At 47.7% G+C, this 25,923-nt stretch overlaps 1 protein-coding gene across 6 annotated transcripts in view; it reads right to left on the reverse strand.

Moving 5' to 3' along the window:
* LOC146187709 (phenoloxidase-activating factor 2-like) overlaps nucleotides 1–25,923 on the reverse strand; it is a 213,839-nt gene that overhangs the window by 48,418 nt on the left and 139,498 nt on the right. For 2 of the 6 annotated variants that reach the window (XM_084603508.1, XM_084603505.1), the window contains exons 2-3: nucleotides 3,592–3,665; nucleotides 3,326–3,483 (exon numbers count right to left, since the gene is read on the reverse strand). In XM_084603508.1, coding sequence (XP_084459634.1) covers nucleotides 3,326–3,483; nucleotides 3,592–3,649 — 216 coding nt within the window. In that variant the 5' untranslated portion in view covers nucleotides 3,650–3,665. Of the gene's footprint in view, nucleotides 1–3,325; nucleotides 3,666–25,923 lie in introns of all 6 variants that reach the window. The other 4 variants (XM_084603507.1, XM_084603504.1, XM_084603506.1 and 1 more) reach the window with 2 other exon arrangements.

A 25,923-nucleotide genomic window follows, 5' to 3' on the forward strand; every position in this document is an offset into this window, starting at 1 on the left:
TATATGTGCTCTTTCTGTGCTCCATAATTTTCATGTTATATATATGTATTTCTTCGCCTTAATGTCACACGTCTTGTTGCTCTGCCATTACTGGGCCTCGGGCATCTCTCAAGCTATCGTTGTAGCTGTTCGCCAGAGGCGCATTTCCTGTGTATTACTGGAAATAAATTTTTGTTTTAATTTTGAATTTTGAGTTACCAAAGACATTAATTCAGATATAGATCTTTAGGGATATTTGTACGAAACTGAAATCGGGCCGAAGAAAAGGTAGTGCGAGCTACAAAACGCACCTCAAGGTCTTCCGAAATGGATTTCAATTGATCTAATTCATCTTGTGTGGACAAAACCGCGGACTGGGTGGTATAAAAGGAGGGCAAAACTTTTGTACGTTCCATGTATCTATAGAGAAATCTCCGGTTGACTGGGTTAGACAAATAGTTGGACATTATTCTTTTAAACGAAGCTGCAAAGAATTTGTAATTAATCCAGTTGTTTGAGCACTGATTATGGGCTAAGCGCTTCTATGCGGCTTTCCTCAGACGATAGGCTTTTTCCCATTTTTTATTCCACCAGCTGGAAGGAGCCTTGTTTTTAATGGCTGGCAGAACAATAAACAGTGATCGCCGAGTTACGTCTAAAACTGAACAGCGCCTGTCCGTGTTGTCTTCCTTCCGTCCTTGTCGAAGCCGCGCTGTTCTTCAGAAAATGGCATACCAACTCGCCCAAGCATCAGTTCTAAAACTGAAGACAATACTTCAGGACCGCGATCCTATTTACCAGAAGGGGCAGGGGACCTGTAGGCCTCTCCTAGAAATTTTTTGAATAGTGTAATATTGACAAATTTGCATGATTTACCAGTTTGCCTAATCGGACTACATGCAATGTTGAAAGTGATTGGGTAAGAGTCACTTGACGTGCTGTTGTCTATTGCAGACCATGATGATACTCCAATACGATTTGTAGCTAATGTTAAATAAGTGAACAAGAATGTTCTCTCATATAAGTAAAGGCGCGACTGTTATAACAATTTACATCATTTCTTGACCTCCAAGACCAAAGTAACTGCCCACTACAGTCTGTTCTAAAACCACGTAGGACATGATGAGAATTGAAGTCCCCAGCTAAAACTACATTTTAAATATTACGCAGCCAAGCTTCTAAAACATTTGTACCACGGACACCTGTGGGAAAGTACACATTTGCAATTATGAGAAGGACACACTGCGAGACAATCAACTCAACGGCAAGTATCTCACAATCAGGCCCTATAAGTTCATGAACCACTTTAGCGCGATGAACCAGATTTCCTGAAATCAATGTTAACAAGCCTCCGCCCATGTCGTGCGGATGGTCAGCTCATAAAAAAATACGATAATTTTAACTGTGAAAAGGACGATTAGGAGAGAGCCAAGTTTCGTACAGTGAGATAATATCAGGAGTAAATTTAAAATAAGGTGCTGCAGGTCGTCGAAAGATAAGGTAAAGCGACAATTCCACTGGAGATTCCCGCCATGATTATTGCTTTAAAAATGAGGCAGCCTCTTTCAACACATCTGTTTTCTTTGTCATTCCTTTCTTATGTCTGACTTATTAGTAGAGGAGGAACTTCTGAAATGGGCAGGCTATCTCACCATCTGACTGACATGCGGTTGAAATGGGTATCGTTTACATCCACAGGCGTGGACGCAGAAAAGGTGGTAGGTTGAATATCATCTATTGTTTTATATGAAATAGAGCAGGTAGACGGAGTACCTACAAAAGACTATGCAGTCTGCGCGGAAATTTTTGTTGCAAAGCATCGCTACCCCAGCAACAGCCTCCTCTGCAGCACCAACAACAGGCTTTGTTATACTTGCTTCAACGTCGGGACAGCGAACAACATTTGCGTATGCACTCTGTCTTTTCGCTACTAGGGCATAAGCATCTGCGCGCGAGCACATGTCGCGTTTAAGACACTCTGCTCATCGGCCCTTTTTGGACAAATGGGATCACCGCTGCAAACGCGGCAGGCAGTGCGTTGCCGACTTGCAAGCTTTGACACTGTGCCTGAAACGCCAGCAATTTTTACATTGTAATGGACGAGAATGCAAAGGGTCAACATGGTATATAATTGGCCAAACTAATTTTCCATGTGCAAATAGGACCCTGCAAATGTGCACCAGAGTAGCTTCTATTTTACTGCCTCATACCAAGCGTTCTTCTCCTACATCTTACACAATGTCCTTAGTCGTCGAGCAACATCATCACAACAAGACATCCTCAAATGAAGCCTCAGCGTTATTATCTGGTACAGTCTTAAATGACGTTGCCGCATTAGTACCATCCAGAAGTTCCACCACAGGCTGAATGTTCAAACTCAACCACACACACACGAGATTATGCTTGTACAATCAGCCAAAGAATCACTTTTAAAACCCCCTACCAATCAACCAACACTACATATATGATATTTACTCCATATAAGGCATGGATCACTTCTTGGGCACATTTTTCGTCTCGGCCTTGAAATAAACGCGCATTGTGCAATAAAACGCGGTGGCGCCGTTGTCTTGGCAAATCTGGTCTCCAAGTTCTGGTGGTAGCCGCATGTGGCGTCACACGTTTTCGCCTGCAAGTTTTGAACTTTCTTGAAAACTCCGGCTCAAACTAGGGTACCGACCACAAAAACAAGGCGTTTCGGCTTCAATGAAAAATGAATGAAAAATTCAAAGCACGAAGCTTACGTGCGTCGTCCCAGGCATCCCGCGCACGAAGATTGCCAGCGTATGTTTCGTCGCTTGAATCATCAGGGATTCCAGATGATGACCAGTTCTTTTTTTTGCCGATGATTTAGCTTCCATGTGGAAGCCGAAACGTCTTATTTTTTGAGTTGTGGTCTGCGCCCCTTCATGAATTGACCCGATCAGACAAGATTTCGCGAAACCTTAGATTTCCAACTAGGGTACCACGACGGCACAACGATCCCAGTAAAGTTGGCGTGATTTCCTTATATATGCTGGCTTCGTTGGTGTGTTGTAACTGTCCCTCGTTTGCACATCGCATATTATGCTGGGCTAGTTGGCGCATTTTTTTTTTTTTGGGGGGGGGGGGGGGCTATTTGGTGCATGTTGTAAAATAAAGAAGCGATAAATTTAACGAACACAAGGAAGTGATACGGAGAAATTTCTTCTGTTCGCTGTTGGCGCTTCTTTATTTTATAAAAATTAGAATCTTTCCTTTTCTGTGCCTTGTCCTTGTTGATCATTCGCTTTGCCCTGAGAGTTATGTAAAGTTTCGCACAATATTTCAGTCGCAGTTACATAGATGTAAAAACAAAACAGCATACCAGCGGGATTTCCTCTTTGGGTGGCAGCTTCCGGCGGGCGTCAAGCAGACCTCCTCCGTCCTCGGACACCTTGCCGTCCTTGCACTGGTAGTAGGGCACGCAGACGCAGTCACCAAGCGGGGCTTCTCCACCCAGAGGGGGAGCTCCGGGTGCTGCTCCTGTGAGTGGGGAGTCTGCCTGAGCCACATCGAGCAAAGCGGGCAGGTAGGCAGAGTCCTTCTGCGGCGGCAGCAGCTGCGGAGGGGGCAACCGGCGACCGTACTTACCGCCGTCATGTTGCGCCAAGCACGCCGCTGCGCCAAGTGTCGCCAGAAAGAGCCACATGCTGCCGGGTGGGCCTCTGCGCACAACAATAGGGAAGGATGACACACTTTCGCTTGCCCTTGGGAATTTTACCATGTACAAGTGATGGAAATAAGCACCTTACGGTTAGCTTCCGCTTGTCAAGTTTGATAGCTGTGTCAGTTCCGTCTGTAGGCTTTCATGCTTCGACGCTCCTCCTCGATCTTTTGTCTACTTGGATAATTTAATGCTGTCCCAGCTATACTTGGTCCTCCGTAATTGTGTACTTCATTGCTTGAGAAATTGTTTTCAAGAAAATATGCGCGTCAAGTCGTAACAAAACTGCGACGCTCTTTGTGGTGTCCCACTAAGTCGAGTTGCGATCCGAACATATCAGATCCCTCCTTTCCGCAAACACCAACTTAAAAACACAACATCGCCACGGCCTGTCTTTAGACGAAGGTTGAAGGTGCGTTTTGTGTCAACCCTTGGTGAACCATGCAAAATCATATTTAACAGTTCTTTCGCTCGTTATATACGCAGAATCCATGCTTTAAAAGCCTTTTTTTACTATCTTCTTACGCAAGTGCATTCCCATTAACTTCCCAAGGATCTCGGTAATAAGGATTTGCCGATGCCAGCGTCTGTACGGTCACATTTTAAGAACAGATGTTTATCGTTGTGCACATGCTTTTCATTCACGCGAAAGCATTTCCTGGATAGCCGTGACCCAGCGTGTCTTCACGAACAGAGACTAAGGAACCACACGCCCCACTTTTTCCGTTATTGCATAGAAAAATTCCAAAAACGAGAACACGAACAGCACATGCCTCAAATTATCGAGCTGCATAATTCGAGCCACACACTAGCAATTCCACATCATTACAAATCCGAAAGGCTCACGTCAGCATCCAATTGATACACGGCGGCAGCATTCTCAGCAAAGTGTCATGACAGTGAGGACTCTCCTTGGCTACAAACTAATAGTCCCATAAATCAAACCACAGCGCAGATTGTTCGCATATATTACAGCGAACGCTTAATAAAAACACAAAATGCTGCATTCGTTTCTGGCTGCTGAAAACATGTCCCAGAAAAACACTGCCCGACGGCACCGGATGAAACAATCAGTTGTGTCCGGCGTATTACACACGCGGCAATGCACCGGCCACGGCACAAATATGTTGTAATGAAGCCATGCTTTTACACGGAGAGTTGTGCGCAATTTAAAGAAGAACGTTTTTGCAGCAGATTGAAAGCACATGCGCTAAGGCGCCTCAAAACGCCAGTTTATATAAAAAAAAAGACAGATTAAGCTGGCGATGCAATGGTATAGAATGGCTAGCGCACAAGGAAGACTCAAGCAGAAGCTAAGTGGCAAGACACACGCTACCTTCTGTGTGAGTCTTCCTTAAGCGCTAGCCATGCACTATGTTCGAATTTGGCAACCAACTAGCCCAATTAAGAGCCTTGACAATGGTTTACGGTAAGAATGTGCACCGCAGTGGTGTAGGGCATGTATCAGTAAGTAGTTGCATTGTCTGCCTTCCGGAAAGGCTCTGCACCTCTCTCTCTAAAAGAAAACCGAGCGCCGAGGAATGTGTCCGCAAGTTGTTCAAGGAATCTCCATACTGTCCCTTCACGAGCCTGTCCAGTCGGAGCGAATAGATAAAATAAATGAGCACTGAGATGCCTAACGAGCACAGCTACTAAACAGGGGTGATTTGTGAATTAAAAAAAAAATAGTTGGCTCACGAACAAGTAAACAAGATTATAGAAAGAAAGGCCCATTGACCCCACTTTCTGGCACAATGTAGAGCAAGCTTTATGATTCGCTCCACAGGTGTGAGCCTGGTGAAAGGGGCCACAATTCCAGCTTATGCGCCCAAAACGAGCAAACAAAATTGTTTGCATTCGTCTTAATCAAGAGCCACACCTGATAACTTAAAAAAAGATGTTGTATGAAATATGTTGGGTCACAACAAAAAAAATGGTCATCAACGTAGGCGAAAATGTTAGTTTCACATTGAGAATCTTTGCCGAGAAAAACGGGCTCAAGATAGAGAGCGGATTAGGTTTGGTTAGCCTTCCACAGGATTAAAAGCACAATAGATATGCCCTTGAGCAAAATATCAAACGCTTTCGCAAAGTCAATCTGAAGCAGCGCAAGAAACAAGGACACAAGAACGCACTCAAAAACAGGACCAGCTCCCATCTGAAGACCAGTAATCTCAAAAAAGAGGAAGCAGAAGAGTTGAAACCTGGCTCAGTTGGTACATTGTCTTTAAGAATAATAAACCAGCCAAAGGATGGACTAACAACTGTGCTTTATTGAAAAGAAGAGTAAGGCGCATGCGCAGCTGGACGACACAAAAAGCGCGACGCCTCCGAGATGGAGCCGATGTTCCGACTCTGCTTTTGCTATGATAAATCAGAAGGCCTGTTGATTGCCAGAACATTTTTGCAGGCTAGTTGGTGCATGGATTTTGCTGGATGCTAAGCGCGGAAGACAGGACAACAGGAACACTGAAAACAAGACCGGACACAGCGTTGTTGATTGCCTCTGAGCTTCGTGGGTTGATAAGATGACTGTGCACTGATTGTGCTTCTGCCTCGTGTTTCCAGATTACTGGTCTTGTGTGACTCGATGTGTAAAATACTGCCAATAAAAATTTAGTTGGAAGTATGCGCTAGTCTTGTTTCTCGCGGTGCTCCTCTGCATGATGCCGGTAATAACTGAATTAGAGCTACTGATACAGTCTCCAATACCGAATGTAAGTACATTATGGCTATGGGTTTGGATACTGCGGCCTTTAATGCCACAGATCTTGTGCGATTCTATCAAGCTTGCGACTAGTAGCGGCCTGTGAGAAGAAACAGCCAAAGAGATTTGTCAACTGTTGTGTTGTAATAAGATTCCGCTGTCATGCGGCCGAGACTGGACGGTGCGTCAATGAGCGCCTACGCGAATCACATAGAAAACCAGTCATACTGAAATAGCATAGCCATCCATTCCACGGATTGCAAGGACTGTGAGGAGTTTCTAAACCAGACCACAATAATCCCAAATATAAACAACATATCTCACACCTGCTATCAGAGACATTTCACATTCAAGAATTTGGTGACACATGTGTCAGCCAACCGTCGGTGGCTCTATCCCACAAAAATCTCCATCAGGGACGGTTTTCATAGCTCCCGTGTGTATGCCACGGGAATGATTGTGCCGCATTTGTTTTCTTTTTCATCTGTGCTTTATATTGCTCGTTTTTTCACAAAAAACCATTTGGTTGTTTATGCATGTCTCGTCTTCCCAATCGTCCCATCTGTCAGTGCTGTTTCTTCGTTCCCTTCGAGTTCCGCCTCGACGAATTGAGCGCGCAGAAGAATGGCGCAGACGTGCGAAAGACTTCGGCAGTCACTGCAAGCGGAAATGCTATTTTAATGGCGCTGTAGTTAACAGGCATTCGATTAACAAAAATGATATGTTAAAGAAAGAACCACTGACGCGCGAACAAGCGGCCTGTCCAAAATGTTTGTTGACATCGTTTTGAGGCAAACGAAAAAGTGGCCCCTTGTGACGCTACTTAACTGCCCGATGCTTTCGAGAGGGCAAAACCGCTGTCGAGGCCTACAAATTAGGTACCCACCTTACTGGAGACACTTGCGACGCCGAAAGGGAGTGTGCGAACCGGTGTTGTTCCCTCGGGGCGCTTGACCGGCGAGAAAGTGCGCGTTCCAGCTCAAGGAAAGTACCGGCACGTGCACAGCAAAAAAGGCAAGCAGCGCCTTCCCCGCTGTTTAAATAAGCGGCAAGGCCGGTTTCGGGCAGATGACGCTGAGGGCGGAGTTTCCGCAGCCGTGACGGAGCGGCCTTCACCTGGCGACGAGCCGGTCGCCACGACGCCTCCCCGCGGCGAAAACCGACAACACTCGCGGCCTATTCTCGGAAGGCAGTCCCGGAATCCAAACCAGACTACACGCAGTTCAACGTACTGTGTCGACAGCGCTGCACATACTGAACCTTTCTGTGTGTTACAATTAAACCAGCAGCAGAGGAATCCTTCAGGAGAAGAGGAAAACGTAACTGATCAAATGTGTAAAGTTAAAGAACAACCTCGCTTTGCTCTAAATTCTGCCAGTTTTCTTGTAGAAGCGATACATGTGTTGTTTGAAAAGCATTAAGAAAGGACACGACTTATCAAGTGCGGCACAAGGGGCAATTCGTGAACCTTAATTTCCCCTTTGTTCCTAAAAGGTGGGCGGTTGAAAAACCTGGTCAGAATTAAGCATTCTTGTAAAGCATCTGAGGATCGTGAACAGAGAACACAAATTACACCAACTGCCGCGCTAGTTGGTTGCGATCCATTTGTATCAGCAGCGCACGCATTCAGGAAAAGAAGGAGAAGGCGTTAGGACAGTTCAACTTTATATCAAGGACACTGAAACCTGCAATTACATACACACGGCCTTTCAAAGAAACAACCAGGGAATAATCAAAGTAACAGTGAGGACGCGCAGTTAAACTGGTAATCACACCTTTTTTTCTTCCCGGACAACAAAAATGCAACACCTCAAATTTTTTTTTTTCATCTTTTTGGCATGTGTGCTGTGCTTCATGAAATTCATTGTCTAGTTCTAGTCTAGATGTAACATCGTTATAAAACGACGTTGCATCTTTGTTGTCCGGGGAGAAAAAAGGTGTGATAACGAGTTTGATTGCACGACCTCACTTCATGTACAACTTTGGGGCATGTACAACTTTGTCCTCAAATACGTTCGCTCATGCCTCGTCTGTCAACGTCTCATCGTTCTGCTGGCGAGTTGCAGCCGTTACCTTGCCCGTCACGTCCTTTTGATAGCGTCGGTATTGATTTATACGGCCCGCTCCCGTACACTGCCGCAGGCAACTGTTGGGCCATCGTCGCGGTTGACCACCTGACGAGATATGAAGAAACCGCTGCCCTTCCATCTCCACAGCGTAAGATGTAGCCTCATTCATTTTGCAGCAATTCGGCCTACGCCACGGCGCTCCTCGTTAACTATTCAGTGACAGAGGACGCGTCTTTTTATCTGACGTTGATAAAACTCCACTGAACAAGTGCCACATATTTCATCAAACTTCCATGTGTGACGTACGCATACAATACTGCTACGCAGTAAACTACAGGTTTCTCTCCGTTCTATCCTCTTTGCGGCCGTCACCCTTTTGCTCCACTAGATACCATTTTTCCATAGCAACCTGACGCATCTGAATTGCCGCTGCTTCTGGAGCTGTCCGACATGCAGAGGAGTGCCACCAGATTGCCCGGTCTCTGCCAACTGAAGCCCAGTCACACCAGAAATCCCGCCGCGACAACCATCAAAAGACACCGCGATTCTCTTCTGGCAGTCTTATGTGGCTCTAGACTCCATCAGGTACGCCCGAACTATCTTCGAAATTCATTTTCAAGTATCATGGCCCATATGGTGTCCTGTCAGTTACATTATAGAACCCCTGACGCCCTGCCCTGATATACGTTCAGCGTCTAAAACAGTTTTGCAACCCTTCCATTTTGCCTTCGCCGTAAGTCGCCAGGGTGGCTCCTCTTCTCCCCGGGGAAGAGGAAGATGTACGTTCGCAGATGAAGAAGATGGTTCCGTGCGCTGTCGCCAGTGTGTGTTCTCTGGACCTACTCGTACGTGGACTGTTCCTGACGGGCTCCAAGATCGCGTCAAAGTACCTCTAATAAACTCCCATCCTACAATATATATATGCATGCTAGGTGTCCCAGCTAACTTGCACCAAGATTTTAAAGAATACGGTTAGCCCTAGCCCAGTGAAACCAATTCAGAGCTGTTCAGAGTCGCCTACGCTAACCTCCAATATTTTCTAAGTTCAGTAAAGGTAATTCATTAGGGAAGGATAATTAGTTATTTTTGTAATTATTGGCCTGAGAGAAAAGTGTCAATGCAAAAGTTTTAGATCTTGAAAAACAGGTAGTTACGTTGTTTCCATCATCGGTGACAGACAAGCCCCCGCCGCAAGTGGCATTGACATACCGTCCCAGCCCCGTAGGGCCAGGAACAGCCATCCTTCATCACCTCCCCCCTCCGCCTCAAGCAATGCATCATTATAGTACAGGGTCATATTGTTGATTTTTTGCAGAAAAGTGATACAGTTTGTTTTACTTGCATTTATTTGAACCTTGTTTGTTCCCATAAAACGACCTCATTCAGCCATGCCTTTGACGTGGTCTCAAGTTTCTTCAGCAACAATGTTAATGATATTATTTACATATCGTATAAATAACAACGAGCTTAGTATAGAGCCCTGGGGAATGCCGTATTTAACGCTATATTTCTCTGATGTAATGCATTGCATGGAAATGAACTACGTTTAAGAATTTGTGCTGTGCCTCTAAGACCATATGCTTCGAGCTTACTGAGCAAGATGTGGTGTTCTATGGAATCAAACGCCTTATGAAAATCTAGGTAGATTCCAACTGGAAATAACTTACGTTACGAATGATTTTATCTTTAATATGCAGCAGGGCCGTTTCGGTCGATATTCACTTTTCAAATCCGTACTACGGTTCAACGATCACTTTCCTTGAAGATAAAAAAAGTGCTAAATCGTTTATATAGGATTCGCTTTGAAAATTTGGAGAACAGTGACAACACTGAGATTGTCGTGCAATTAGTGGGGTCTTCCTGCCCCGACGTTTGGCGAAACACCGAGAGACCGGGGGGCTACGTAGCTGCTATGGGGACAAGGGTCGCGCCTATTGTCGCCTTCTGCGGGACATTTAGTGGGCGCTTTGGGCAGTGCAAACAGCTTCATTAGTGGGGTCTCCCTGCCCCGACGTTTGGCGAAACACCGGGAGACCGCTGGGCTAAGTAGCTGCTATGGGCACAAGTGTCGCGCCTATTGTCGCCTTCTGCGGGACATTTAGTGGGCACTTGGGGCAGTGCATACGGCTTCAATAGCGGGGTCTACCTGCACCGATGTTTGGCGACACATCGGGAGACCGTTAGGCTGAGTTGCTGCTGGGGAGGGGGGGGGGGGGGGCTAGGGTCGCGCCTATTGTCGTCTTCTGCAGGACATTTGGTGGGCGCTTGGGGCAGTGCAAATGACTTCATCATCGTGGTCTCTCTGTCTCGATGTTTGGCGACACAGCGGGAGACCGCTAGGCTGAGTCGCTGCGGGGGGAGGGGGGTGGCAAGGGTCGCGCTTATGTCGCCTTCTGCAGGACATTTAGTGGGCGCTTGGGGCAGTGCATACGGCTTCAATAGCGGGGTCTATCGCACTGATGTTTGGCGACACATCGGAAGACCGTTAGGCTGAGTTGCTGGGGGGGGGGGGGGGGGGGGGGTGTGGCAAGGGTCGCGCTTATGTCGCCTTCTGCAGGACATTTAGTGGGCGCTTGAGGCAGTGCATACGGCTTCAATAGCGGGGTCTATCGCACTGATGTTTGGCGACACATCGGAAGACCGTTAGGCTGAGTTGCTGCTGGAGGGGGGAGGGGCTAGAGTCGGGCCCATTGTCGCCTTCTGCCGGACATTTAGAGGGCACTTGGGGCAGTGCAAACAGCTTCATCATCGTGGTCTCTCTGCCTCGATGTTTGGCGACACAGCGGGAGACCGCTAGGCTGAGTCGCTGCGTGGGGGGGGGGGGGGTGGCAAGGGTCGCGCCTATTGTCGCCTTCTGCAGGACATTTAGTGGGCGCTTGGGGCAGTGCATACGGCTTCAATAGCGGGGTCTACCTGCACCGATGTTTGGCGACACATCGGGAGACCGTTAGGTTGAGTTGCTGCTGGCGGGGGGGGGGGGGGGCTAGGGTAGCGCCTATTGTCGCCTTCTGCAGGACATTTAGTGGGTACTTGGGGCAGTGCAAACGGCTTCATCATCGTGGTCTCTCTGCCTCGATGTTTGGCGACACAGCGGGAGACCGCTAGGCTGAGTCGCTGCGGGGGGAGGGGGGTGGCAAGGGTCGCGCTTATGTCGCCTTCTGCAGGACATTTAGTGGGCGCTTGGGGCAGTGCATACGGCTTCAATAGCGGGGTCTATCGCACTGATGTTTGGCGACACATCGGAAGACCGTTAGGCTGAGTTGCTGCTGGGGGGGGGGGGGGCTGGCAAGGGTCGCGCTTATGTCGCCTTCTGCAGGACATTTAGTGGGCGCTTGGGGCAGTGCATGCGGCTTCAATAGCGGGGTCTATCGCACTGATGTTTGGCGACACATTGGAAGACCGTTAGGCTGAGTTGCTGCTGGGGGGGGGGGGGTGGCAAGGGTCGCGCTTATGTCGCCTTCTGCAGGACATTTAGTGGGCGCTTGGGGCAGTGCATACGGCTTCAATAGCGGGGTCTCTCGCACTGATGTTTGGCGACACATCGGAAGACCGTTAGGCTGAGTTGCTGCTGGGGGGGGGGGGGTGGCAAGGGTCGCGCTTATGTCGCCTTCTGCAGGACATTTAGTGGGCGCTTGGGGCAGTGCATACGGCTTCAATAGCGGGGTCTATCGCACTGATGTTTGGCGACACATCGGAAGACCGTTAGGCTGAGTTGCTGCTGGGGGGGGGGGGGTGGCAAGGGTCGCGCTTATGTCGCCTTCTGCAGGACATTTAGTGGGCGCTTGGAGCAGTGCATACGGCTTCAATAGCGGGGTCTATCGCACTGATGTTTGGCGACACATCGGAAGACCGTTAGGCTGAGTTGCTGCGGGGGGGGGGTGGGTGGCAAGGGTCGCGCCTATTGTCGCCTTCTGCAGGACATTTAGTGGGCGCTTGGGGCAGTGCATACGGCTTCAATAGCGGGGTCTACTTGCACCGATGTTTGGCGACACAGCGGGAGACCACTAGGCTGAGTTGATACTGGGGGAGGGTGAGGGGGCGTGCCTACTGTCGCCTTCTGCCGGACATTCAGTGTGCGCTTGGTGCTGTAGACTGGAAATTAAGCCTTTGCCGAAGTTCCTAACAGCCGCCTTATTATCTGAAAGGATAGTTCTGGCTTTAGTGCCTGTACATGCTAGCGCTATCGCAGCCTCTTCAGCTATTAGAGCGTTACGCTTATTAATGCATCCAATTACTTTCTGGGAGTGATTCCCATCTACCACTGCTATGACCGCGGCCCCTTCTAACCCGCAGGCAGCATCGGAATACCCTGATTCCTCAGGAGGGTCGTTTATTAGTTTGCTTTGAATAAATTTTGCTCTATGCTGTCTTCGTTCCTTGTCATGAATCGGGTGCATATTCCTAGGGATCAGTGCAATTTTGAATAGTTTCCGCGTCTCAAGCTCCAGGAGTTCAGCGACATAGGGTGGCTAGTTGTTGCAGTATTTTTCGGCGCACTACAGTGGAGTTGAGCCGCCAAATCTGGGCCTCCCTGACCGCTTTAGGAATCTTTTCCCAGGTATTATGCACTTGACGTCATTCATGTATTCTTTCAAACGTTTTTCAATATTCCCGCTTTCGCCTATGTAGACAGGGTCGCAATCGCCGCAGGGACGGCGCCCGGAAATGTTTCTCTTTTACTTTTTCTTTCACATTAAGCAGTTCGTGCCGCAACTTGCCGGTGGGAACGTGGGCAATGTGCACGTCGTACGAACACAGCACACGTCCTCACTAATGTCAGGTATTACATAAACAAATCTGGAAGTGTGTGATGAGAGGCTAGTTGGTAAGGCATTCTCGCCCTTAAAAGTTACAATGGTAGAAGAAAGAGTTTCAGCAAATCAAGAAAACCGTTAACTGAAATGCTGCATGTATCCAGTTAACGGGTTTCTTGAATTGCTGAAACCATTGTAACTTTTAAGGGCAAGGTTTATGTACAACTGCGAGGTATCTGTATAGGTTCGGGCGTGGCGCCTATTTTAATTGATATTTTTAGCTCAAGTTGACACTGAACTTTCGTTTGTTCTTACTGATAACCGGATCACGCATGGGGTCAGATACGTTGATGATTTTCTAATTCTTTTGAATATTAACCCTGACCATAGTTTACAAGTGATTGCGAATGAAAGTTCAGCTTTTTTCAAATCCGCAGCTAATAATCTGAATTTTACCTCTGAGCTCCCGGAAAGCTCTCGTTTACAGTTTTTAGACTTAAAATTGTTTTTTCATAAAGAGGGCCATCTATGCTGGGCCTATTTACCAAGATCTAAGAAGCCTCTTTTACCTTGTGATTCTTGCCACTCATAACTCGTAAAGTGGGGAATCGCAACCTCCTGTTTAAGATCCTCGCTTGCCATGTCCACACGTGGTGAATTGTAGTTTTACCAGTCAAGTAGATCGGCTTTACTCTGCGGGTTTTCCTCTTCTGAAAGCTGTTGCAGAATCTTTGCTGAAAACCCTCAGTGGTGAAAACAAAACCAACAAGAGGAAGAAGATTGAGGTCCTTGACCTCGCATGGTTCGAAGAAGGTTGGAGGGAAATTTCCGCCCCATGTAAACGGTCTCGTTTATGCCGATTAACAAACAATAACCTCCAAAAGAAAGTAGGGTACGGAGTCAACCACAGACCTAAGTTTGTAAAATGGGAGTCATCTACGAGATCCCATTCAGCTGTGGTTCCGTATATGTAGGGTCTGCATTAATAAATGTCTTCAGGAGCACAATAACTCTTTGAGCCTGCACGATGGGCAGCATTTAGCAAGGCACTGCCAGTCTTGTAAGATGAATGACAAAAAGAAAAAAAGTTATTTGTACGCCGCTTTTCAAGCAAACCAAGATTACAGGTTGCGCCAATGACAGGAAGGCACGCGAGATTTTGAAAGCCTGGAAAATTGCTAGATACGGTGCGGAAAAATATGTTAGCGAGGCATCAATTCCCCTGTATCACAAAGAACTTGACTTTTTGGGTTGATAAGACAGGGTACTTCCGTTTTTGTCGTTAAGTTTGGTTGCGCATGCGTTATGCTCTTGAAGGGAGGACGTTTCGTTCAATAAATCAGCTGTTAGTCTACGCTCGTCCTGCCTGCATCTTTTCTGTGTCCTGTCTTTTGCGTAGTTTTATATCTTCAGAACTGCATAAAGAATGTGGCATGTGATTGACAGCGGTTACGAATCATGTTTTATGGCTGCAACGAGTAGCCAAAATGTTCAGTTCGCGGCGTACTTGCACCGGGTCTTGAGAGCAGAGTTTTCGGGAACGTTGAAAGAGCGACGTTTGTGGATTAACAGAATTGAAATGCGGGTGTTCTCCCTTTTAAGGAAAGGTTCACGCTCCACTAAAAAGGCTCGTATCCTCCTTTGCCAATCGGGCGTACTTGCACTCTGCTTTGCGAAACGTTCTTTGATCTGCCATCGGCATTTAGAATTCAAACCTGGGTCAAAAATCTTGGGGGAAATTATGTCGTAGACATCCGTGCTGCCATCACGTACTTTTTAAGCGATAGCACGTACAGCGCCAAAAGAGACCGATGGCGTCGAGAAAGGCGCACGATTTGTTGTCGAACTTAACCAGAGTTTGCGAAGCGTTGTGTCGTTCGCTTCCCATTCAGCGTCCATTTGCTAGTCAAGGCTAGTTTGTGAATAGGATCTGACGACATATGCACGAAGGGGTATCCAAATGTTTTAAATATAACTAAGGCGTCATAGAGAGATATTTACATGAAGCTTTTTATTCAGAGTCATTGCCATACATACTTGTGCAGATTATCTATGAAGAACTGCTGTCTGGACATTGATTTAAAACAGAGCATAATGAAGATAATGTTTTTGCTCGTGACGTCACTGTGGTGGGTATACCTTCATGATGCGCACAATAAATAAATGAGCAACGAGTGGAAACATTCTTTATATTCCCTCCCAAGAAGACGAAGGCCCAGAAGTCTGCCGGGCAGGTGATGATGTCGGATAGCCGCGGGGTAATCTAAGCCATCGCCTTCCGATGTCCTCAACAGCGATTACTGCTGCAGCCTACTGGAAAAGCTTCGTGATTGTTTAGAACAAAACGGCTTGATCAGCTAAGACGCCCCCCCCCCCCCCCCTCCCGAGGATAACAGCCTGCTCTCTCTTCATCATGGCGAGGTCATTCTTGATTGAGGGTACACCCGCTCGTGGATCGTCTTTCAGGGACATATGGGAGTTCCTTTTCCACCACACGACCTTGTCATATGACGGCCTTTCAACCAACAGACAGTTTCATTTCATTTTGTTGCGCTTCAAATGGAAACTGTAATACACTTCGGGCTTCAGTTTGTTCAGTATGCAGGTCCTCTGCAGCCTGTGTGGAAGCAAACTGCTAGAGACATTAATTTTATATTTGCTGACGTATGTATCACAATGACACTGAAATTGTTTCACGTAAATATCTTTATTTATTATGCAAGGGTACGTTCAATGTCCAGTCGAACGTTCAACTAGCAGGCCAGTCTCTTGCGTCGTCTTCTTTATCTGACGTCTTCTTTGTGCGGAGGATCGGGACGATCACCGTCTTTGGAAACAACGTGTCCCAATATAGGAAGCTGCACTTATTCAAATTTAGTTGCAGGCCGGCGTCAGTCAAACACTTCAGCACACGCTCGAGACGGTCCAAATGTGACGTAAAATCTTTTGAAAACAAGACACTTTATTCAACTTGTATATTTGCATTATTACCTAGCAGATATGCTGTGTATGACATTGTTTATCACCTGCTAACTGTTTTTCTTCTAGATTCGTGCATTTGTGACCTTTATATTCCCATTATTGTAGTCTGTGTTCAATTATATGCCCATCCAGTAAAAATTCCAATGGGTATTGACCCCCCTGAAATAAATAAATAAAAACATCGTCCAGGTAACAAAGACAGTCATGCCACTTGAGTCCGCAGAGAATTGTGTCCATCATGCGCTCAAAGGTGGCCGGCGAGTTGCACAATTCAAACGGCATGACGTTAAATTCATAGAGGCCGTCAGGTGTCACAAAGGCGGGTTTTGGTCGATCGTCAGCTGCCGAGTGCAGGTCCAGAGATGAAAAGAATTCGGCCCATTGAAGGCATTCTAGAGCGTCATCAATACGCTGACGGGGGTACACATCTTAGCGCGTTATCTTGTTGAGTCGCCAGTAATCAATGCAGAACCGGATAGAGCAATCCTTTTCCCTCACGAGAACAACTGAAGAAGCCCAAGGGCTGTGCGAAGGCTGGATGATGCCGCGCTGAAGCACGTCACTAGCGTGCTCGGTGATAACATGACGTTCTGCAGCCGATACGCGATAAGGGCGCTGGCGTACCGGGGCGTGCATACCGGTGTCGATGCAGTGAGTGACAACGGATGTGCGCCCAAAAGATGTCTTAAGAAAGTCGAATGAGGAACGGAAGCGGTGAAGTAAGCTGACAAGCTGGTCGCGTTGATCTGCTGAAAAGCTGGCATCAAGACAGTCAGAAAAATCTGCAGTGGAGTTGTCGTTGTGTACCTAAGCAGGCAAGTCAATAGCATCGAGCTGAAGTAGGGCTGGGTTTTCTGAGACGTCATATGTCATCGTGTCATCAAAGGACTCGACAAGACCAAGACGTTCACCACGAAGAAGCGTTGTCGGACAAGTAAACGGGTTAGAGACACACAGCTTTTTTCAAAAGTGTCTGCTTCTGGGCCGTAAAGTGGCTCCTATTTAGCATTAGTGGAGGTCTTCTCCATCGTAGAGGGTAGTACAAAATGTCTTCTTACCATCAAGAGATTTGGAACACTCGAAAATATATTACAAGACGCACGACGTGGCTCCGACACTTTTGACAAAGACTGCACATGGCGCTGTAGCCACCACAGAAGGTCAGAAGGGCGAAAGGCAGGACCAAGAAATGGCGAAGATTAGCGGCATGAGTCGGAGTGAAAAGAACCGTCGAATCAGAAAAGCAGACGCAAGAAGCGGGCACGAGGAGAGTAGAACAGGCAAGGATGTCAGTATCTTCGGCAACGATTATCTTATCGACGTGGAGCGGTGTGCCGGATGAGGCGGCAGGTGAAAGCGGAGACAATTCAATGCTGGCTCGGGCACAATCGCAGGATGACTTGTGAGAAAGTCGCAACACAGAATTAGTGAGACCGCACAAGAAATTCGGCGACGTACAAAGCACCCTGAATGGCAATTCGAGCTGTGCACGCCGCAAGGGGTTGAATGTAGGACGGACAGTTGGGCGAGTTGGTACTATTGCATAATGGGTGGAACAGCGCGAAAAGGCCAAACACAAGAATAGAAGCACAACAGACGTGGCTGGAATCTGTTGTGCTTCTATTCTTGTGTGTTCCGTCTTTTCACGCTGTTCCACTCACAATGCGGTTGAATGTGATGTGAGCTGGCAGTTCGCAGAAAAAATTTCAAAACAGGCATCGTAACTTTGTGAAGTCGGCGGCAAAGGTTGGCACTTATAACAGACTCAGCGGCGCCAATGTCTACAAGCGCCAGAACTGCGACGCCATCAACAAACACCTCTATAACATTGGCCGGGTAAGACGGAGGACTTGCACAAGTAGAAGAAAACGCAGTTCTTGCCTCCTGAACTGCGGCTATTAGTTTTCCACCGGGTTAGCAGGAGAGCGACGGCGGGAATACGGCGATCGGCGGGAGGAGGAGCGGTCAAGATAAAATGAGTCCGTAGAGGTGTCAGAAGCGACAAGGGGAGGGGAAGGTACACAGTTGGAACTGTACAGGCAGGGGCCATTGCGGTGAGGCTGAGGCCTGCCATATTAGGAAAAGCGGAAGCTCATGTATTAGCGCACCATCTGTGACAATTGTTACGACCGTGCATCATCCGCACTTGCGCGCTCTATTGTTCGCCTGTGGGCATGGATAAGTGCTGTGGATATTTGGTGTTGGTACAATGGCTCTAAGTGAGCCTGTTTCCAGGAATCCTGTTTTGTAAGCCTGTTTTGCTTTGTGAACACCCTGCAAATGCCAAATTGACCCTGTCAAGAGAACGTCTAGAAAAACACAAAGAAATGTCCCCCTGCGGGAAATAGCCGGAAGTGCTTTCGTTCAATTGTTCACCCTTCCCGTCGAGAAGCGCTATGGTCAAGTAAGGAATGCCTATTGTCCAAAGGAGGCGACAGAGTGACACGTCCGCTGACGTACAGGACAAGAAAGGAGCAAGGTGATTACGGCCATTAGAGGATTTCCTGGGAATGCAGGAAAGATTTGCAATTGTTGGAAAGGGACAATGCTGGGAGCCGTATGCGGCGCGCACGTGCACTTGGGTTTCTGAGAAGTAAATCCACTTGCCGGAATCAGCCTATCGATTCTTGGCTGAAGAATAGAAATGTACCTCCTCGCCGTTCCCCAAGCTTTTCCCGCCAACAAGTGACCAGGCCCAACGAAACAATGCCGGGCCAGTCAGTGCTTCAGACCATCAGTGCAGTGATGTGTTCGATTGGATGCCGATATCTGAGGGGCGTGCCCTGGATTTGGTTGGTCAGCATCTTCAGAGAGGGGCTGGACATAGGGGGTTTTAAGGACGCTGCAGAGCACGAAATGTCGCTCTGAGCCCTGGGTAAACGGCTCATCCAGTCGCTTCTCGCTATGAACTCTTAACGCTTGCCATTTTGCTGTTGTACCCTTCTTTTTCGTGTAAATAATCATGTAAATAAGTTTTCTCAAAGTGCCATTAAACCTGCTTGTATATATTTTACCAACTTCGAAGATTCAGTCCTTCTTCAACCCCGAGTCTCTGCACGCTACCAAGTGAAGGCCGGGTCAACTTAGTCCCAGCGTCACGACAACTGGTGACCAGCGTTGGGATCTGAATCTACAAGCCACAACATCTGCTGATTGGAGGTGGATCTGAAGCTACAAGCCACAACATCTGGTGATCGGAGGTGGCATCCCAAGCAACAAGCAGGAGCAGCAATCGGCCAACAAGAAAGCAGCTCGGAACATCGATCGCATGTGTGGGTGAGTGCTTGGCTTTTCTTCTGATGTGGACCAGGTTCTAGAACAGGGTTAGATTTTAGAACTGGTAAAAGGTGTTGAAACGCCTTTAGGTTTGGTAGCTTGCACTGTTGTTTTGGAAGTAGCCGACACTCGGAGCGATCATGGACCTACAAAAGCTGCAGAAACCGGAACTGTTGCAATTGTGTGAGGAATTGGGAATTGATACAAGTGGTTTGGCACGAAAACCCTTGATTATAAAGGCAATCACTGATCTGGGAACCGATGATGAGGAGCTCAGTGAAGCATGGAACCTCATCGGTCAAAAAAAGGAGCAGCTCAGACAGCAGAAAGAGCGGGAAAAAGAGGAAAAGGAGCGCGAACGTGAGAGGGAAAAAGAGGAAAAGAAGCTAGACATTGAGCTCCGGAAATTAGAATTAGAGTTGAGCAAGAGGTCGGGAAATTGTCCCCAGCTAGCGGTACCTCTTCTCAACAAGGAGGCAGATTTCAAGATGTCAAAGTACATGCAGCCATATGGGATATCAGGGGATATCGGTCTGTATTTGGCTAACTTTGAGCGAACCTGCGAAAAACTGTCCTTCCAGCGAGACACGTGGTCTCAGAGATTATTGACGGTTCTGCCCTGCGAGGCAGCAGAGGTTGTCGCGCGGCTTAGCAAGGAGGACGCGGACAACTACGAGAAGGTCAAGGCTTGCCTTCTGAAAAAGTATAGGCTTAGCGCCGAGGCGTTCAGACAACGTTTTCGGAAAGCTAGTAAGACCAGGGACGAGAATTACCCTGAATTCCTGTACAATTTAAGAGTCAATTTGGGCGAGTGGCTAAAGAGCACTGATTCCTACAGTGATAAGGACGCTGTAGTCGAGCGAATTCTTTTGGAGCAGTTTTATAACTGCCTCCCAGAAAAAGAAAGAAATTGGTTACTGGACCGAGGCGACATTAAGTCGGCAACTGAAGCTGCCGAACTCATTGAGGAGTACACTTCGCGCCGACAATTCAGCAACCCAGCAGTGGATAGGCCCCGCAATCCCAAGTTAAGTGTTAATAACCGTCAGAAAAGGCACTTTGCTAGATTTGCAAACGAAGAAAGGAAGGCTTCTTCAGGCAAACGCCCTAGAAAGGACGGCAGTGAGAAAAGTGAGGAAGTGGCCAACGCGCAGAACACAAGGAATAAGTTTGAGGCTAGGAAGCCGCTCACATGCTTTAGGTGTAATGAGCAAGGTCACATTGCCGTCAACTGCCGGAAAGAAAAGATTGCTTTCTCGTATGTCAGTGACTGCGATGAAAATATGCAGCTTTTAGAACCCTACCTGCATGACCTAGTAGTCAACGGGAAGCCTTGCAAGGTACTGCGCGATTCGGCCGCAACGATGGATGTTGTCCATCCGGCGTATGTGTCGCCTTCCGACTATACCGGGCAGTGTGCATGGATTCGCCAGGTAGTGGAGGAACAGAGTGTGTGCTTGCCAATCGCGAACGTGGTCGTCGAGGGCCCTTTCGGCGAATTAACAACCGAGGCTGCCGTTTCAGGAAAGCTTCCTAAGTGCTATCCGTATTTGTTTTCCAACAAATCGGACATGCTACTGCGAAAGAGGGGCATCCTTTTCGGAGACAGAGTTGTGCAAGCCTTAACATGTTCAAAGGCACGAGAAATAGCTACACTGCTCATACCAGAAAATTCCACAGTGGAGGAAACGGCAGTTAAAACAGTGGTCGATGTAGAAGATAGCGGGCCAGAAAACTTTGAGAGCGAGGCATCTCAGATAAGTCAACATGAAAGTGAGCTTGATGAGACGCGGAATGAGGACGTTCTTGAGAATAACCTCTTGCCGCCAGTGTCTAGTAATCTCACGAGACTTTTAAGTGGAACCCGAGAGGACTTAGCTATGGAGCAAGCCAATGATCCTAAGATACAGGAGCTTCTCAAAAAGACGGAGCAGATAGGAGAACTAAAGAAATCTCAGCTGTCCGATCTGGGCGAGATAATAACTGAGTTTGAGGCCTGCTTCGTGGACAGGCCAGGCAGGACTGATTTGACTGAGCACGATATTGAGCTGACTTCAGACGTGCCAGTGCGATCAAGGTGCTACCGACTCTCTCCAAGGCAAAGAGAAATTCTGGATAGGGAAGTAACTCGCATGCTGGAATTGGGAGTAATAAAACCCTCGGAAAGCGATTATGCTTCGCCTATGATCTTAGTAGAAGCTCCAGGTAAAGACCCTAGGCCTGTGGTAGACTACCGAAAGCTAAATTCTCTCACCAGGGATCAAGTGTATCCTATTCCGAATATCGAGGAGAGAGTAGAACAGGTCAGTAGAGCGGCATATGTGACTACGCTGGACCTTACTCGAGGATACTGGCAAGTACCGCTCACTGAACGCGCCAGCAGATACGCGGCTTTCGTCACTCCGACGGGCAGCTACCAGCCAACAATGATGAGTTTCGGGCTCAAAAATGCTCCATTTTGTTTTTCCCGACTCATGGCTAGGGTTTTAAAGGGGTGTGAAACATTCGCGGTGCCTTATTTAGATGACATTGCGGTTTTTTCCGACTCATGGGCGGACCATATGGTACATCTAAGAGCTGTACTGAGCCTTTTGCGTCAAGCTGGACTAACCGTAAAGGCCGAGAAATGTTGCCTGGCAAGGGCGACCGTGGACTACTTGGGTCACAATGTAGGTCAAGGTTTCAGGAAACCCAGCGAGATTTCTGCGGTAGCAGACTACCCGCGGCCGAGCACGAAGACGGAAATTCGAGCATTCCTGGGTCTGACTGGGTACTACAATCACTACATCCCTAACTATTCAGCTTTGGCTAGCCCTCTGACCGACGCTCTCCGCAAGACAGAACCGACAAATGTAGTCTGGGACGAACAAAAGGAAGCCTCCTTCGTAAACCTGAAGGCTGTGCTGATTAGCCGTCCGGTATTGCGAGCTCCAGACTATGGCCGAGAATTCACGGTCCAGTGTGATGCCAGTGATCGAGGGCTAGGTGCTGTTCTCTGCCAGAGAGATGACGACGGTAATGAGCACCCCGTGCTCTACCTGAGCAGAAAACTGAGTTCTAGAGAGAGGGCTTATTGCGCGTCAGAGAAAGAGTGCGCTTGCATTGTATGGGCCATTCAAAAATTGCAGTGCTATCTTGGAGGGGCCAAATTCACCGTAGAGACGGACCATTGTCCCCTGGCTTGGCTGCAAACTGCGACATCGAAGAACAGTCGCCTTCTTAGGTGGAGCTTGATTTTACAGCAGTACAATTTTGAAATAAGATACAAAAAGGGGAAGTTAAATGGGAATGCGGACGCGCTTAGCCGCTCTTTCTAAGCGGTCCGAGATGTTCCTCACCATGTATCCAAATTGATAATCAGGTTTTTTTTTTTCGTGCGCTTGTATATGTGTGACTATGTAAAGCAGCACGTTTGGTTTTCTAGGAATACGTGGGTCCTGAACGTCTTGAGAGTGGGCTTTTCTCGAACAACAATGACAGTTTTCTTTTAACCTGGTCTCTTCAGACGGGAGCCGAGTGCTTGCTTGGACATGTGGTTGAGTTTCAGACAGCTCAAGCAATTTGGCCTACGACAATCAAGACAACGCGACAAGCAACAGCGAGCTTCAAGCGTTCATGTGCAGGCCATTAAGTCGTCTCTTCATGCAGCAGCTGCGACTGCTGCCCTCCGAGACTCTTCTGGCGGGGGAGGAGGCTGTTACGACCGTGCATCATCCGCACTTGCGCGCTCTATTGTTCGCCTGTGGGCATGGATAAGTGCTGTGGATATGTGGTGTTGGTACAATGGCTCTAAGTGAGCCTGTTTCCAGGAATCCTGTTTTGTAAGCCTGTTTTGCTTTGTGGACACCCTGCAAATGCCAAATTGACCCTGTCAAGAGAACGTCTAGAAAAACACAAAGAAATGTCCCCCTGCTGGAAATAGCCGGAAGTGCTTTCGTTCAATTGTTCACCCTTCCCGTCGAGAAGCGCTATGGTCAAGTAAGGAATGCCTATTGTCCAAAGGAGGCGACAGAGTGACACGTCCGCTGACGTACAGGACAAGAAAGGAGCAAGGTGATTACGGCCATTAGAGGATTTCCTGGGAATGCAGGAAAGATTTGCAATTGTTGGAAAGGGACAATGCTGGGAGCCGTATGCGGCGCGCACGTGCACTTGGGTTTCTGAGAAGTAAATCCACTTGCCGGAATCAGCCTATCGATTCTTGGCTGAAGAATAGAAATGTACCTCCTCGCCGTTCCCCAAACTTTTCCCGCCAACAAGTGACCAGGCCCAACGAAACAATGCCGGGCCAGTCAGTGCTTCAGACCATCAGTACAGTGATGTGTTCGATTGGATGCCGATATCTGAGGGGCGTGCCCGGGATTTGGTTGGTCAGCATCTTCAGAGAGGGGCTGGACATAGGGGGTTTTAAGGACGCTGCAGAGCACGAAATGTCGCTCTGAGCCCTGGGTAAACGGCTCATCCAGTCGCTTCTCGCTATGAACTCTTAACGCTTGCCATTTTGCTGTTGTACCCTTCTTTTTCGTGTAAATAATCATGTAAATAAGTTTTCTCGAAGTGCCATTAAACCTGCTTGTATATATTTTACCAACTTCGAAGATTCAGTCCTTCTTCAACCCCGAGTCTCTGCACGCTACCAAGTAAAGGCCGGGTCAACTTAGTCCCAGCGTCACGACACAATGTATGATAAAGAATTTGTCTTTTTAGATAAATTAGATAAGAGGTGAGAGACCTGTGCCCTTCCTTTATGCTTTTCCTGGGTATTTGGCTCGCACGTGGCACTGATGAATATGCACTGATGATTTTTTTGGTATAAATGTCGTGTGCATTTCCGGAATAAAACAGTTGAAAGTGCGCTCCGTCCTGTCTCCCTTGTCTTTTTGTGTCGTATTTTTGTGCGCATAAAACCAATCTGAGGATTGAAATTTACTTTTCCCGCCGCGGTGGTGCAGTGGCTGAGATTCCCGAATAGTGTGCCGGAGTGCCCGGATTTCCGCAGTGGCGTCCGTTCACTGTGCGATGTCAGTGCACGTTAAACAGCATTAGGGGGTCGAAATTACTCCGGAGCCCTCCACTACGGCATCTCTTACAGCCTGAGTCGCTTTGAGACGAACCCTATAAACAAATCGGTCTTGAACTTTTACTGTGGCATGATCGCTAGCTTTTCGCTTATTGTTAACCAGGAAAGCGTCAACAGCGGACTACTTTTTGCAACGGAGCAATTGTGTGCCAACTTTAATGGCACAAAAGCGTAGCTTTTTGGGCTTGTTGGTGCGTGAACATAGCGAAATTGCAGCGCAAAACAGACAAGACACACGAGAAAACCGAACAACACGAGCGCATGTTATAATGGTACAGCTGAGGCTACCATGTTATAATAGCGGGAGTAGCAACACGCTGTTTGGAAGCGTGGCTGGCTGCAGCTCCTGCAAGAAAACGGTTCTTTTGAGTTTAATGGGATAGGAAGCCTTCACGATGTCATGACCGCAGTTAGGCTGGTGGCTCCCCGCAGTGACTCGAGAGGGCTCCCCATATACCGTGGGGGACGCCACTTGAGGTTCCTTCTGCGACCGTCCAGGATGAAGGGTCACTTGTGCTGATGCAACTCCGATGTTATGACGTCCCATATTTCCTTTCCACTATTGACGACGCACTAAATACTCTCCGCGCTCCCACCTGTTAACAATCAACAACCCTCATCCGCATGCCTCTGAAGTTTATCTATCGCTTCTTAAACTAGTCCTAACTTTAAATTATTTCGAGTTCGATTCATCCTATTATTTGCAGGTATTTGGAACCAGCACGGGCACTCCATTCGCGCCGACGTACTCGAATATATTCATGGGAGTTCCAGGTTAATTCCAAGTGGAGTTCCAGTTAATTCATTTCCGAAAAAGCCACTTATATATCTTCGCTATATTGACGATATTTTCATGATATGTCAGCATGGATCAGAACCACTCCAGTCGTTCGTCTCGCGTCTTAAAAGTCATCACATCATCATCATCAGCCTGACTATATACCCACTGCAGGGCGAAGGCCTCTCCCATATTTCTCTAATTAACCCGGTTCAGTGCTAGCTGCATCCACCTGACCCTGCGAACTTCTTAACCTCTCCGAACACCTAACTTTCTGCCGCCCCCTGCTACGCTTTCCTTCCCTTGGAATCCAGTTTGATACCCTAAGCGACCATCCTCTTTTCGCACTACATGTCCTGCCCATGTCCATTTCTTCTTCTTAATTTCCACTAGAATGTCAGTGACTTGAGTTACTTCTCTGACCCACAGAAAGTCATCACACTAGCATTCACTGGTCAGCCGTCGCCACTAAAAGTCGACTTTCTCGACACCACAGTGTAAGTAGAAAATGAGCTTCCTTGTACAGAAAGCCAACAGATAAGCGACAAGTCATCATCCGAGACATTGTAAGCAAGGAATATTTGTAGTACAGGCTCAGAAGAATATGTAGCGA

This window comes from Amblyomma maculatum, chromosome 5 (genome assembly GCF_055883805.1).
Source record: "Amblyomma maculatum isolate TAMU_Amacu chromosome 5, ASM5588380v1, whole genome shotgun sequence".
NCBI lineage: Eukaryota > Metazoa > Arthropoda > Arachnida > Ixodida > Ixodidae > Amblyomma > Amblyomma maculatum.